This window comes from Chelonia mydas, chromosome 17 (genome assembly GCF_015237465.2).
Source record: "Chelonia mydas isolate rCheMyd1 chromosome 17, rCheMyd1.pri.v2, whole genome shotgun sequence".
NCBI lineage: Eukaryota > Metazoa > Chordata > Testudines > Cheloniidae > Chelonia > Chelonia mydas.
In genome coordinates this window covers 1,608,163-1,623,569 of record NC_051257.2, presented here as the reverse complement: position 1 = coordinate 1,623,569, position 15,407 = coordinate 1,608,163, and the positions used below count along the sequence as shown (strand labels likewise).

General features: G+C 57.0%; 1 protein-coding gene across 1 annotated transcript; it reads right to left on the bottom strand.

Moving 5' to 3' along the window:
* Positions 1-5,228: 5,228 nt before the first annotated feature.
* Positions 5,229-6,074, bottom strand: LOC119563918 (carbonic anhydrase-like). Its single transcript, XM_037880845.2, has one exon. The coding sequence runs from the start codon at positions 6,072-6,074 to the stop codon at positions 5,256-5,258; it is 819 nt and encodes a 272-aa protein (XP_037736773.1). The 3' UTR covers positions 5,229-5,255.
* Between the last annotated feature and the right edge of the window lie 9,333 nt (positions 6,075-15,407).

The window sequence follows — 15,407 nt, the reverse complement described above, 5'->3', positions numbered from 1 at the left end:
TGGAAAACGTAATGGACTTTGTAGGAGTGGAGCTTGCCAGCTCCCTGCCCCTCTGCTTCCTCCCTCCTGTTCTATGGAGACCTTCTGGGAGTGACAGGCCTCTGATGTGAGAGGTAGCTGTTCTCTCCCCACACCTCCCCACCATCTCTCACTTGGGGCTGAGATTGTCATACCCTTCTCCCTGTCTCCCTCCTCAATTGGTTTATAAGCTAGTCCTGTTTGGAGTGGAGGGGGCGCGTGGCAAACAGACCCTTACACAGAAGGCAGATTTCCACTAGTAATGGTGAATGGAGGTAATTCCTACCCATCCGGCCTCCAAACGCCCCTTGGGAATGTCATGGTAAACTCTCCCTCCTCAGTGTAGAGGTAGCTGTGACAAGCACACTTAGGCACCTGTGAGGATGTGACAAGCTATGGAAGTGTGCGTGGAAGGGTAACTCGTATCTTTAGGAGTCACTGGAGTTCTCTCCCTCTTGTTTGATTTTGTGCTGAACCTGGGGGCGGCAGTTGGCTGAGACTGTCCTAGCAGTTCTCAGAGGGAAAGCAGTGGAGGTAATGCTCTAGAACTGTGGTTCCCAAACTGGGGTTCACAAAATGTTACAGGGGGTTCTTGAGGGAAAAAATTCCCTAATGGCGGACAGAGTTGTCCCTAGGGACCCCAGGCAGCACGGAGCCGGCAGCCCACAGCCCCTGCACTTCCGAGAGCTAAGCAGATCAAAGCAAGCCTATCTATCACACTGAGGAGATTTAAACTTCAAGACTCATAAGAAATGGAAAGGGAGGTGGTTATTTTTTGCTGTTTTAAAAATTAAATAGGCAGCTACTGTTTTTAAAATTATTATGAAAAACAAGTTTAAGCTTTGTTGTAACATGTGTTGTTTGCCTGGACTGCTCAAGACCTGAATGCTTGTGTAGGAGGAATTCTGAGATGGCTTCTTAAATCCCTTCATGCTATTCCACATCTGATACTCCTTGATGAAACATAGGAGCCTTGTCTTATAACAGCCTTATTCAAAGTGATACAAGCTACAAAAGTGAGATCTTGGAAGAGTGTTGCAGTTTTCATAATATAATAAAAATACTGTAATAATTAATAAAGTGTAATAAGTATGTCATAAAAACAAATTTTATATTTCCAAGATCACTGCTTTTATAATTTATACTTCTGTAAAGGAGAAAATCCCAGGAAATACTCATTTTTAGGAGGGGGTTCGTGAGACTTGACATTTTAGTGAAAGGGGTTCACAGGTTGTTAAAGTTTGGGAACCACTGCTCTAGAATAAGCTGTACAGGGAGGAGAGATTGACTGACCCAGTGTAGGGTTGGTGAGCTCTGGCCCTGTGAACTGACCGCAGGGATGGTGATGTATGAACCTATATAATAAACAGATGGGTTGAATAATAGGAATGGTGTGTTCCTGGTAGGCTAAGGAGGGGCTAGTCTCCAGCAATGGCCATATCCCTGTAGTGATGCCCCCGCTGCCTGAATAATTGGGTCTTGGCACCTGGGCTCTTCACACTTTACTGGGTTCATACCATCTGCTTCAGTCTAAAGTCACATCCAAAATATTCAGGTGTCTAGCTCTATATGTGGTGATGAGCCCAGGCCCTAGCAGGGGTAGGTACTTCGAATTGCTTGTCCAGAGCAAGGATGTGCAGTGATTTTCCAAGGGCAGGCTACTGCAGAAAAAGCAACTAATTTCATTGGCTCTCTTGAACTAAAGAGGAAACTGGTCAGTGGTCCAGGGGATGAACTACAGGAGTAAAGGATGCAAAACTACTGTAGGCAAGGCTAAGACACCCTGCCTGGCTTAGGAACTTAGAACAGCATTTCCCAACCGGGGTAGTGCCAGAGTAGCCTCGAAGATTTGATACAGACAGCAGATCATAGCAGCATCCCCTGCTTCCACAGATCCTCAAACCATGCTGCTGTGTCTGAAATGATCAGTAGTTTCTTGATGCTTCCTTTCTTCTCCGCTTTGAGACTGACCCCTGATACGGCTGGCCTGGCCCTAGGAGCAGCTTCAGCATGCAGATGACAGGATCAGGAAGGAGCTTACCAGCCCACACTCTGTATGTGTGCCTTTGTAACTCCTCGCTGGAGTATTTTAGGTCTAGGCAGAAACATGAGACACTCATTCGCTAATCCGTCCATTTTCATTCTGAATCGTAGTAGAACTGCAGCTGTTCAGATGGCGCTTTAACCCTCTCTTGCACTGACTTGCTGTATGGGCTTGGACCAGCCGCCCTGTATGGGTGCACTAGCCATTAGAGGCACTGTTTACTCACCTCCCAGCCTATGGTGAGGATTAGTTGTTGAAGTCTCTGCACAGAGCTTTGTATAATTGGAGCCTCACTGCTCCTGTACCACGGAGGCCTTCAGCCGCCTCTCACTACGGCTGGATTATAACAGATGCCACCGCTGCTGTCTGGGTTTTGTTCTGGCCGTTCGCCTAAGTGGGTTTTCTGCTACTGCTGTGTGGTTTAGAAAAGGTATTTTCCTCTTAGGTTAGACAGTTTGTTTATAAGACCTCTGTGCAAACACTCCCCTTTCAAACTAGCCTCTTTGAGCTCCGGGTGAATTTGAAGAGGTGGGGGTTAATATGCTGATGGTTCCCAAGGCAAATTGACAGCACATTTTGGGCACTGCCACTTTACCTCTTTGTGCAGTGTAATCCCTCCTACAGTGACACCCATCTAAAGAGAGCTGCTGCGGTGGGCTGGTGGAGTACAGCGAGTAAGTAGAGATCACAGCAATGGAGGCTGCTGTTGCTGCAGATATCACAGCAATATACGAATGCAGAGGATTCCCTGCCCGTGCTAGAAGGGCAGAGAGGAGGGTGTGTTCGTGCTTACAGAACAGGACTGACCATTTGGGAAATGTGGGGTCTACTCCTGGCTCGGCTGTAGAGTTTTGTGAGCCATTGAGTCATTTCTGTGCCTTGCATTCCCCCTCTCTAAAAAGGGATACAGATTCTAAATTAGTTGGTGTTTGTAAAGCGCTTGGAGATCCTCTGATGAAAGGCAGAAGTACAAAGTAATACAATATTTCCACGCTGAGCTTGTCCCCATTGTAGGTTGCCCTGCTTTCACCTGTACTAGCTAGTTCACCTGCCTGGCGTCTGGACTCTTTCTCCCTAGCATCTGGGGTCTCGGGGCAGTAGAGTGGTGGTGGTGCTGTAATAGGTTGAGGACGTGGATTTGGACCAGTGACGGGCTAGAGCTGGTTTCTTTCCTATTTAATTTGCAGGCCTGCTCTAGCATGTGTCCCTATCACCCTCCAGCTCCTTCACTTCTCTGGGCTGGGAATTAGCCTAAACTTCTAAGCACCACCAGGCAAAAGTCTCCTTGCAGCTCCTGCGCTTTCCCGCTGTGGCTACACACAGCTACGAACGCCAAGCCTGTGCAGGGCTGGGCACTCCCGCATCTGTCAGAGAGTGATTTCACACAGGCACCTCAGCCTAGGTTAGGAGGAGTGACCCAGCCATGTGCCATCGAGTGGCTTGCTGGAGATAGTGTAGTGGCCCAATGTCCCATCCTCCCTAGGTCTTCTGGCCCAAGTTGGCCAGCTTTTCCAAACGCCTTTCTCGGGAGCAGGTGCCAAGACCTCTGAGGCCTGGTGCTCTGTCTCTCTCCTTTTAACAAATGTTCCCTTTTCCTCCACTGTGAGGAACATTTCAGCCCTTTTGCCCTAGCTCTAAGGCTTCTCTACCCGGCCCCCTCATTCCCTCTCTGCCAACGCTGGAGTTTGCAGAATCCTTAACTACTCTGACAAGACCACCAGCAGTAAGTGGGACCCAATTCTGTTGTCATCTGTTTTCTTCTTAAGCGACGGGGTGGTCTAAGTCTTTCATAAGACTGGTTTTCTAGGGGAATGCTGCCGTTGTCCACGGTGTCATGGGAACAGCTTTGCAGTCAGATTTCCTTCTGCTAACTGGGGGGAGTGGGCCTTGGCCCATGAAGCCATCCTCCTTGCACATGGTAGCTTTCCCTCTTCTGTCCGTGTAGCTTATCAGGTGCCTATCACCATCGTTCTGTTTGGGATTGTTTTCAGACACTATCACCAGCCAGGGCCTATCATGGAGTATGCTTCTGCCAAGGAGGTTGCTAGAAACCTCTGAGTGCTTCTCCCTTTCCCCCTCTTGTCTTAGTTTTAGCTGTTGCTGTCCTAAGAAGGCCGAAAAGAGCCAGTCTTGCATTTCCTGCTGAAAGGGGCGATGTCTGGTCGTTGGCATGAGGGGAGTGCTAGCGGCGTGGACTGCTTGCTGCCAAAGCTGCCTGCCTGCTCCAGGCTTGGGAGTTTGACTCTTGGGGCTGTCCAAGCATTGGACTCCCTGACCGAGAGCCCCCCTTAGTCTAAGGCCACTTGAATAGCAGCAAGGTCAGCTCACTCCTTCAGCTCCGTGAAGAGCTCACCTTTGCTGGAGTGGGGAAGATGCTTCGAGAGTCAAAGCTGTACTAGTTAAATGTAGGGCTGTTTCTAAGCTGATTTACTTAAATGGCTGTAACTCCCTGTGCGCACATTCCCGGTTCGGTTTAAAAGGAGCTTGTTTGGGTTTAATTTAGAGACTGACCTGCCTTAACTAAAACTGCCCTCGGTGCCTACCCCAGGGCGTAGAACAGTTTGTCACCCCTTGCGCTGAAGGCGTTCAGTTTTGGTGGGCCGGGCTCTGGTGTCCCTGCCAGTTAACTGTGCTGCAGGCTCTCTACCCCCTTCCTGGGGATGCAGGGTGCTGCCCTGGGGCGAATTTTGTTAAAGCTTCACTGAGGGATGGGGTCTGGCTCTTGTTCATAATGTGCTGTGAGGACCCTCTGGAACTATAAACTCCAGTCTCCGAACAGCTGCTCCCCAGGGATGTTCCTTGGCTCTTCCCCTCCTTGCTGTAAGCACCTTTAAGTCCCTGTCCCCCCCCCCCCCCCCAGCATGCTCAGGGATGGGTTCCCCACCCAGGCTGCCCCGGGGGTAAGTTTAACATCCAGTGCTGGCGGGGATTTGTACCCTCACTGCACCCTGGCGTCCCCTCTCCAGCGCACCAGGGCCGGCCCCTGCTGCTGCCAGGATCCCTGTTACCAGCCCTTTGACTCCTGCCCTGGCCCGCGGCCGGCCCCTGGCTCTGCTGCTCCCCTCTCGCTGAGGGCAGAGCCCGCTGCCCGGCCGGGCCTGGCCGCTTGGGCGGGCCAGCGCCGCGCGGGGGAAGGAGGCAGCCTGGCCCCAGCGTGGCAGGGCGTTTATTGCGCGGCGGCCGGGCCGGGCGCTCAGCGGAAGTTGGCCCGCAGCTCCCGGCCGTGCAGCGCCTGGCACGGCCGCCAGTTGTCCTGCAGCGGGCAGGGCGGCTCGCCGGCCGCGCTGCTCAGGAGCCCGCGCAGGGCGCCCAGCTGCTCGGCGCCGACCTCCAGGGGCTCCCGCAGCACCAGCCAGGTGACGCTCTCCAGCAGCGGCGGGGTGGTCAGCGAGCCCGGGTACGTCCAGAAGTCGCCGCCGGCGGGCAGCAGCTCCCGCGGCCGGAAGGCGGGGGCGGGCGCCTCGGTGCCCCGGGTGCGCACGGAGCCCAGCGCCCCCAGCAGCGGCTCCAGGGCCGGGCAGGGCTGCCCCAGACGCAGCAGCACGGCCACCACGGCCAGCCCGTCGGGGCGGCTCATCGCCCGGCTCAGCCGCCCGTCGCGGGCCCGCCAGTGCACCAGGTGCAGCTCGGCCGGGAAGCGGCGCCCCTCCAGCGTGTGCTCCGAGCCCTGCGCCGGCCCCGAGCCCCAGTGCAGGTGGAGCTGGGCCAGGCGGTAGGGGCCGTCCAGGGGCCCCCCGGCCAGCGCCGCGCCCTCGCCGAACTGCACCTGCAGCGTGTGCCCGTTGTTGGCGATGCTCCGCGCCGCGGCCGGCTCGTAGCTGAACTGGAGCGGCCGCAGGGCGGCGTCGTAGCGGGTGTCCTGGGCCCGGATGTCCACGGGGGACTGCCGCCGCCCCCGGGCCAGGGGGAAGTGCTCGTGCCAGCGCTCCGGGCCGTCCTCGGGGCCGTAGCCCCAGGCGTGGGGCGCGGCTCCGCCGGCGCCGGGCCTCCCGCAGCAGCCCCAGCAGCTCATGGTGGCCCGGCCGCTGCCCTCTGCGCCGGGCCGCGACTGTCCGGTCAGCGCCTGTCACAGCCGCGGGGGACGGGGCGAGGCGCCGCGGGGGCGCCCCCGGGGCCGGCTGCTGCTGCCGCCGGTCCCCGCGCGGCGGCGCTGCGGGTCCGCCTGGCCGGGACCCCGCCGGGTGCGGTGGGCGCTAGGCTGCCCCCAAGGCAGCGGCTCTGTACCCCTGGGGCGCGCCCCAAGTCGAAGGGCTCGCTTACAAAGGCCGGGCTCGCAACGCCCTGCCTTGGGAACATGACGATCGTACTGACACCTCCCTGTACAGCGCTGGCTCTGGGGAGTGTCCCTTTGGCCGGACTCGGCACTAGCTAGATGAGTTGATGTCCCCCCTGGAAGAGCTCTGCGTACCCCCGGGGTATGTGTACCCCCGGTGGAGAACCACTGCCCTAAGGATCCCTGCATCTGCCGTGCTCCACCCCATCCCCCAAGTTCAGAGGCTGCTGGTCTGGGCACAGATGTGAGACAGGGCAGGGCTGGAGCGCCGGCAGAGAAACCGATCACTTCCTCCTGGCTCATGTTCCTTTCCCTGTGGATTTCTGTCTCTCCCTATGTGCCCTTAGCCCCCAGCCTCCCTGGAGAATCTCCCAGGCAGGTGCACTGGGATCCCCTGACCTGCTGGAGGATCCCCCAGGGCAGGAGCTGGGCCGGGGGTTCTCTTTGCTGGAAGGATGTTTCTTTTCTCCTTCTTGCGGCCAGGAGCAGTCCAGGACCCACCCGCCTGGGCCTCTCACACTCGGAAGCCCCGTGCCCACTTGACCTGCTCTGGCACGACACATAAATAGGTAAATAGAAAGGAGCATAAACGACCAAATTAAATGTAAAAATGTCATAAGAAAAGCCAAAAGGAGTTTGAAGAACAGCTAGCCAAAAACTCAAAAGGTAATAACAAAATGTTTTTTAAGTACATCAGAAGCGGGAAGCCTGCTAAACAACCAGTGGGGGCCCTGGACGATCGAGATACAAAAGGAGCACTTAAAGACGATAAAGTCCTCGCGGAGAAACTAAATGAATTCTTTGCTTCAGTCTTCACGGCTCAGGATGTGAGGGAGATTCCCAAACCTTGAGCCGTCTTTTGTAGGTGACAAATCTGAGGAATTGTCACAGATTGAAGTGTCCCTAGAGGAGGTTTTGGAATTAACTGAGAAACTTAACAGGAACAAGTCACTGGGCCTAGATGGCATCACCCAAGAGTTCTGAAAGAACTCCAATGTGAAATTGTAGAACTATTAACTATGGTTTGTAACCTGTCCTTTAAATCAGCTATTATACCCAGTGACTGGAAGATAGCTAATGTAATGCCAACATTTAAGAAGGGATCTAGAGGTGATCCTAGCAGTTACAGACCAGTGAGTCCAACGTCAGTACTGGGCAAATTAGTTGAAACAATAGTAAAGAATAAATTGTCAGACACATAGAAGAGCATGAATTGTTGGGCAAAAGTCAACATGGTTTCTGTAAAGGGAGATCGTGTCTTACTGATCTATTAGAGTTCTTTGAGGGGGTCAACAAACATGTGGACCAGGGGGATCCAGTGGATATAGGGTACTTAGATTTCCAGAAAGCCTTTGACAAGGTCCCTCACCAAAGGCCCTTATGTAAATTAAGTTGTCATGGGATAAGAGGGAAGATCCCTTCATGGATTGAGAACTGGTTAAAAGACAGGGAACAAAAGGTAGGAATAAATGGTAAATTTTCAGAATGGAGAGGGGTAACTAGTGGTGTTCCCCAAGGGTCAGTCTGAGAAACAATCCTATTCAACCTATTCATAAATGATCTGGAGAAAGAGGTGAACAGCGAGGTGGCAAAGTTTGCAGATGATACTAAACTGCTCAAGATAGTTAAGACTGAAGCAGACTGAAGAGCTTCAAAAAGATCTCCCAAAACTAGGTGATTGGACAACAAAATGGCAGATGAAATATAATGTAGGTAAATGTAAAGTAACGCACATTGGAAAAAATAACCCCAACTATACATACAATATGATGGGGGCTAATTTAGCTACACCTGATCAGGAGAAAGATCTTGGAGTCATCGTGGATAGTTCTCTGAAGACGTCCACGCAGTGTGCAGCGGCCGTCAAAAAGGCAAACAGAATGTTAGGAACCATCAAGAAAGGGATAGAGAATAAGACAGAAAATATCCTATTGCCCTTATATAAATCCATGGTACGCCCACACCTTGAATACTGCATGCAGATGTGGTCCCCTCATCTCAAAAAAGATATACTGGCATTAGAAAAGGTTCAGAAAAGGTTCATTAAAATGATGAGGGGTTTGGAACAGGTCCCATATGAGGAGAGATTGAAGAGGCCAGGACTTTTCAGCTTGGAAAAGAGGAGACTAAGGGGGGATGTGATAGAGGTCCATCAAATCATGAGTGGTGTGGAGAAAGGGAATAAGGAAAAGTTATTTACTTGTTCCCACAAGATAAGAACTAGGGGCCACTAAATGAAATGAATGGCCAGCAGGTTTAAAACAAATAAAAGGAAGTTCTTCTTCACTCAGCGCACAGTCAACCTGTGGAACTCCTTGCCTGAGGAGGTTGTGAAGGCTAGGACTATAACAGGGTTTAAAAGAGAACTGGATAAATTCATGGAGGCTAAGTCCATTAATGGCTATCAGCCAGGATGGGTAAGGAATGGTGTCCCTAGCTTCTGTTTGTCAGAGGGTGGAGCTGGATGGCAGGAGAGAGATCACTAGATCATTACCTGTTAGGTTCCCTCCCTCTGGGGCACCTGGCATTAGCCACTGTCGGTAGACAGGATACTGGGCTGGATGGACCTTTGATCTGACCCAGTATGGTCATTCTTATGTTCTAGAGGTTTTCCGTCTCTCCCTGTTGAACAAGGCAGGGAAGCAAAGACTCCGAGAGCCCCCCACCCCAGGGGGCCAGGGCTTTCCAGCCCCACCAGGTATCTGTCCCAGCTCCACTTGCAGCCTGTATCCACTGCGTCCGTCCACCTGCACATGCTCCAGCCCCAGGAGCCTGCAGGATTTTCATGCAGCACCAGTCTGAACGGACAGACGCGTTAGGGCTGCTCTCAGCACTGCTCCAGCCCTGGGAGGATTAGCCTGACAAGGCCAAACACAGGACTGGAAGGGCCGTTTGCTCGCTGAGTGGGAGGGGCTGGCTGATTCCACCGGAGCCCTGCGGTCACCCTGATGGAGACAGATGCAGTATTGGGATGGGGGCTTGCCCCAGATTAGGGCAGCTCCCTGCAGTTCCTGTTCCCATGGGTGGGCATTGCAGCGAGGTGCCCCTTCCCATTGCTGGAGCTGCCTGCTGAGGCCCTGGCTCTGTCACAAGTGGCCAGTGGACCTTGGTTTCCTCCCACCGCCCCGCCGGTGTCAGGAAGAGGGAGGGCCCGTCTGAGCACAGGACAGCTTAGCGAGGGTCCGGGGTCACTTCAGAGAACGGTCAAGTGGGAGGATGGGATAGTCTGGGGTTCAGGGGGGTGGTTGGGGAATGTTTGGGGCAGGGGACAGTTTGGGGTTCGGCTGTGGAGCGTGGGAGAAGGCCTGGGGTTCACCTCACAGGGTGGCTGCTATTCCTCCATCCCAAGTTTGGGCTTGAAGCACCCAAGCGAATCTGGCCCCCTGGTTTCTGCCTCTGGATTCTGATGCCGTGTGTTGCGTGTTCCTCTAGCTTTCCTGGAGGGGTCGGGAAGAGCTGCGGGACTTTCCCTGGGAACACGAGCAGGGTGCAGCCCGTTTGTGGTAAAGAGGGAAGCAGCGGTCCCAAGCGAGGTCACCGCGCTCAGCACAGCCCAGCTGACCGGCCCGTGGTGCCACAGTCCCATGCCCGGGAGCACCCCACTTGGCTGCAGGTGCTGCCAGTCCTCAAACAGCCAAATTCTCTGACATAGGCCAGGACGACTTCTTTCGCCGAGCCGAGCCGAGCCGGTGTGCGCCTGAAAGCGAAGGGCTGATGGTGCTGGGGAGGGCGAGGCACACGGGCGGGGCTTCTGCTCGTGTGCCTCACCTGTGACGTGGAGCTGAGCTCTGCAGCCGCTGCTGGGTTCTGGGCCACTGATGTCAAGTGTCACGCTCCTTCCATGCCACGCTGAAGCCTTTATGTCTCATGGGAACCCCAGGGCACATCCGGGTACTTTCATCTCAAACCCCACGGGCAGGTTTCCCTCTTTGCTCAGGGCCCTGGCACGTTTTGTGACACAATCTCTGACTGTCTGTCTCCTCCTTATAGCTGGGTTGGCAGGGGAGGTGGGCAAGTTCTCCCCCGCCCAACCCGTGACCAGCTGTGAGTCCGGATCACGGCGGCTTTCTGTCCCCTCTTGCCCCCTGCGCATTCAGGACCTGCTGCCTTTCTCATTCCCTTCCCTCCACGCAGTGAATCGTCTCCCCAGTGCTGCCCAGCCATGAGCGAGCAGGAAGCAAGGTCAAGATGGAAGCCACGCAGCCCTGTGCTCGCCAGCCATTTCATAGCCGCCTTCCCAGGGGCTTTGCGTGCGCAGCACATCCTGAGAGCTGCCCCCAGGCAGCCCCAGGGCTTTCCAGGGCAGCAACAGAACCATTTCCTGCCTCTCTTCTGGTCTCTCTCCTCCCCCACCTCAGTCATTTCCTCCCTCTGTTTATTTTCACTGCTGCGCTCCTTGTCTCCCCCCTTGTGTGCACTCCCAGTCCCTGCCTTGGGGCCCTTTTATCCAGCTGTCTCCCCTCCTTCCTCAGCAGGCCCCATCTTCTCAAAACAGGACCCCTGGGCCTCCTGAGTCATTCCCCTCCCGAGTCACATATCGCCCAGCTCTTCCCACCCAGCCAGTCTGCTGCAGCCTCCGGCCCCGGAGCACGAGCACTCTCAGCTCTGAGGTGAGATCGGCTTTGCAGGGACCACAGCCTGCTCCTACCAGGCCGCTAGAAGGGCCCAGGTCCTGCTTGCAGGTGGAGTCCTGGCTCCTTACCATGATCACACCTGAGGCTCCCAGGCTGACCAGACGCAGAGGTGACAGTAAGCTGGTACGGTCCGGTACGGCATACCGGCAGGAGCCAGTGCGCCGTGCCGGACCGGCTTCCCCAGGCTGGCAATTTAAAGGGCCCGGTGCTCCCTGCAGCAGCCGGAGCCCTGGACCCTTTAAATCACCTCCTGAGCCCCACTGCCGGAGCCCAGGGCAGCGGTGGCAGAGTTACGACGGTGATTTAAAAGGCCTGGAGCTCCACGGTGGCCAGAGCTCCAGGCCCTTTAAATCGCCCCTGAGCCCCGGGGCTCCCAGCCACCTCTGCAGCTGGGAGCTCCGGGGGTGATTTAAAGGCCCCGGGGCTTTAAATCTTGATTTAAAGGGCCTGGGTATTTAAAGGCCCCGCCTCTTCCAGTTGAGGCCACCCCCCTGCTCGGGACTCGGGAGTACGTCCTTTAGGTTACTGTCACCCCTGACCAGAGGTCAGCTAGCGCTGCCTTGCTACCAAAGGGACACAACTGCTGGGAGAGCCACCCTGGCAATGGAGCTGCTCCTGCTGGGGCGTGGCTGAGGGTGAGGCCAGCACAGCAACCTTTACTGGTGCCCCGTAGGAAGCACGGCGGGTCTCGTAACTCTGTGCCACCAAGGCACCTGCTGCCCCTCCTTCCCCCATGCCGCAGCCCCCTTTCTGGAGCCATGCAGGCCATCCTAACGCAATTAGTGCTCATTAAATCCAAGATTTACATTTGACCCTAATTACCCCACCTGCCTCCATATGGCTGTGCCCCGTCTCCTGTCACTGGTGATTGTGTTGCCTCCGTCAGAGCTGTACCCTCAGTCTGTCTGGGGGGTGAGGGGAGGGGACAGATGCTGCTGGGAGCGCCCTGCCCCGGGGCTCACCGCTCAATGCCTGGCCAGGGAGAGCTGTGAGGGCCTCTTGCCTGCTCACGCCTGTTAGCACGGAAATCCTGCCAGCCTGCTCTGGCGTGCCAGACCCCCAGCAAGTCGCGTGGGCATAGCTCGTGCCCCAGGCTGCCAGCGGATGGCTCGGGAACTAGGAGCAGGACTCAGGAAGCTGGAGCAGTTTGTCTAGGGTACGGCTCCGAGTGTGTCTGCGGGGGCCTGGCCATCAGAACAAACCTATCGCTTCAGTGGTGTCACAGCCAGACTCTGGGCCAGGGCACCTGGCAAGGCCTGGGCCCAGCCACTCCTGGTGCACAAGCAGCAAACCTCCCCTCGGCTGGGTCAGGAGGAGCCCCCCAGAGATGCTCTGGGCCAGGGTTGCCTCCCGCTGGCCAGGCTGGGAGGAACCCCATGTGCAGACAGGGCACAGTCCTGCCCAGTCCTGCCTTTGCTGGTGGCTGCATTCTGCCACCCCCTGTGCCCCTCCAGCGGGAGCCTGGGGCCTGGACAGGGCAGCCTGAAATGAGCCTGACAGCAGAGACGTTTGTCCCCTCAGAGCGGTACTGCAACTCTAGGCTGGAGCTGGCATCCCAGGCAGGCCTGGCCCCCTGCTGCCCCTCCCATGGCAGGGATCTGGGGCGGGGGTATTGGTGCCATTAAAGTCTGAGCCCCATGCCCGTCTGCCAGCTCCCAACTCAGCTGTCTGCAGGAGCCATTTATTATTCAGTGCGCAGAGGCTCTTTAGTGACGGCTCGAATTCCCCTTCCGGGAAGGCGAGCGATGAACCCCTCTCAGTCCATTGCTCAGAGTGATGAATGTCTCTCCCAGGTGCTGTAAGTGGGGCGTGAGGCGGAGCTGGGTGCCCCCAAGGGCACAGGCTGTGGAAATCCAACAGGCTTATTGGTCGGAACCCAGCTGGTCCGCACTCCGGCTCGGTGTAGAGCGGAAGAGAGGGCAGAGGCGCAGCTCTCACCGCCCGGGGTGGGGCCCCGGTCCCCATTACCCCGGCCAGCACACAAGGCTTTCAGACTGCCTTCCCACCCGGGCTGCCACGCTGGCAGGAGCCTGCACGGGGTAGCAGTGCCAACCCCTGCCAGCTCGTCACACTTTCATCCAAGGGCACAGCCGGGACCTCCCCTCCTTGGGCACGTCCAGCCCTGGGCCCCGATCGCTGCTGCTTGCAGCCTGCCTGGGGTGCACGTACCCCTGCGTCCTGCACATTTCTCTGCTGATGCACCAGGCTGGACTGTGACTCTCACAGATCCGGGCACTGCCACCACGGACCCACACATGCCCAGAGACATGCTGACCCCCACAGACCCATGCCTGCTGTGCACCGAGTGACACACGGCAATGTGCTGGGGGATGAGCTCGCTCTGCTGCCAGTGGCCGTGGCCCAAGCAGTCCAGGCCCCACGCTGAGCGTATCGCAGCAGAGACCCAGAGATCCAGCAGAGGAGAGGCCATGGCACACCCAGCAGAGGGGAAGTGGAGCCAGCAACGGGGAGGAGGGGCACAAACACCCGGCTGCCATCAGGAACCATCTGGCCTTGCTGGGCCTGTAACACACACTTCCAGCCCAGCCCTCTCCCCCTCTGCCGCTGCTAGCCTCCCCTCCCATGGCCTCAGCCCTCCTGTGCCCCCACAAAGGGAGCACAAGGGTGATCACACATGGGCCGCGAGAAGCAGCCCTCTCGCCAGCTGCTGTCCCAGATGGGAGTGCTATGCGCTAGGGATAATCACCTTAAACTGGGGCAGCACGAATGCAATTGTGGGATTAGCAGGCTGGAAAGGTGACCCCCCCCCACCTGAGCCCTGCCCACCCTGCCGGGTGCTGCCTCCATTCGCCCCCCCCCCCCATTGCAGGCCATTCCTGTGACTCCGGGGGGTGAGGAGAGAAGTCCTTCCAGCCAGCAGCAGTGGGCATGGCTGGTGGTAGTATTTGGGGTGACCAGCAGTGTTCCCACGGCTGCTCCCTAATCAGTGCTCTGAGTGCAGGGAGGTGGTGCCCTGGCCTCACCTCGCTGCCAGCTAAAGCCATGCCCAGGGCGTTTTTACTGAAGACGGGTCACAGAGCAGATGCCTCTCTCCCCAGGAACCCTGCCCCGCTGCTGGGACAGGGGCTGGGGAGGGTCAGAGCTGAAAGAGCCACATGGAGACATAGGGTATTTCCTCTGCCAGCCACATGAGCCTTTGCCCCTCCTCCCAGTCTGTCCTGTCCCCTCATCCTGTGAAACCGCTGTGCGTGGCCGGGGGGGGGGCGTGGTGACACCCTTGTTTGGATGTCAGAGTGGCTGACTGTGCTTTTGATTAAACTTGCTTCTCCTTTAAGGAAAACTGATACAAGCCTGATGTGAGCGTATCCACACAGCGGGCTGCAGCAGCTAAAGCCCCCCCCCCCAAACCAAACCATTGCAACTCGGGGTTTCTGGAGTCAGGCTCTGCTTGGGGTACAGAGAGGGCACAGCTGTTAACACCTTTGGGTGCAGGTGGGTGATGGGGAGCTGGGCCCTGCAGCCTCTCCCTCCCTACATGCAGCTGTGGGGTGGGGGACTGAGCAGGAACCAGGACGCCTGGCTTTTATTCCCAGTTGTGCTGGGTGATCTTGGGTGAGTCCCCGCCCCACGTGTGCGGCCGAGCTAGGGCCACTGACCGTGGTTGGTGCATGCTTGGGGCCCTTAGGGCTATGGTGCTGATAGCTGGGGGTGACTCTCTGACTGCCAGGGACTATGACCCGCAATGGCCTCTTTCGCTGGGTCCTGCTCCCAGCCAGGGCTCTGGCTCCAGCCGCTCATTCCACGCAGCAGCAACCCGCACGGCACGAACCCGCACGCGTGGCCGGCCCAGGCCCGGCCCCTTTCCAGCGTCACTAATTACCGTCATTGTGGCCTAGTGGCTCTGGTGCTGCTCTCTGTCTTCCTTCCCCGCCTCACCCCTGTCTGCTTTGAATTATTGCCCTGTCATATGCAAATGGCCCTTTAATTACAGCCAGGCTAATTAGGAGCTGGCAGCCCAGCCCTGCGCAGTCACCCTGCTAGGGCTTCAGCTGCACGCAGCACCTCCCCGGGCTCTCCTGGGAGCCAGCCGCTCAGGGTAAACAGCAACCAGGTGCTCCTCAGCAGCTCCCCACAGCAGCTGGCAGTCCCCTTTGCTGGCAGCTCTTTGCTTCCTTCCGGGGGGATTTCCGTCACTGACGGTGGCTCTTTCAGCGGCGGGGGCCAATGCTCAGTTCCCCTCCAGAAGGTAGCTGGGCTGCTACCCTGCCAGGCCCTGCTGCCTGGCACCATGGGCAGGTGGAGAGTCCGCAGCTCCTTCCCCAGGCCTAGTGTGGGGGATTCAAGGGGTGCAGCGAGCAGTGACCCCCCGGCTCTGCTCCTGGGGAGCCCATTACCTCCGCTGCCCAGCCAGTCGCCTGAGCCTGGGGAGATTCGCACCCCAGACAGGGCCAGCCCCAGAGGGCGTTTATATAGCAAC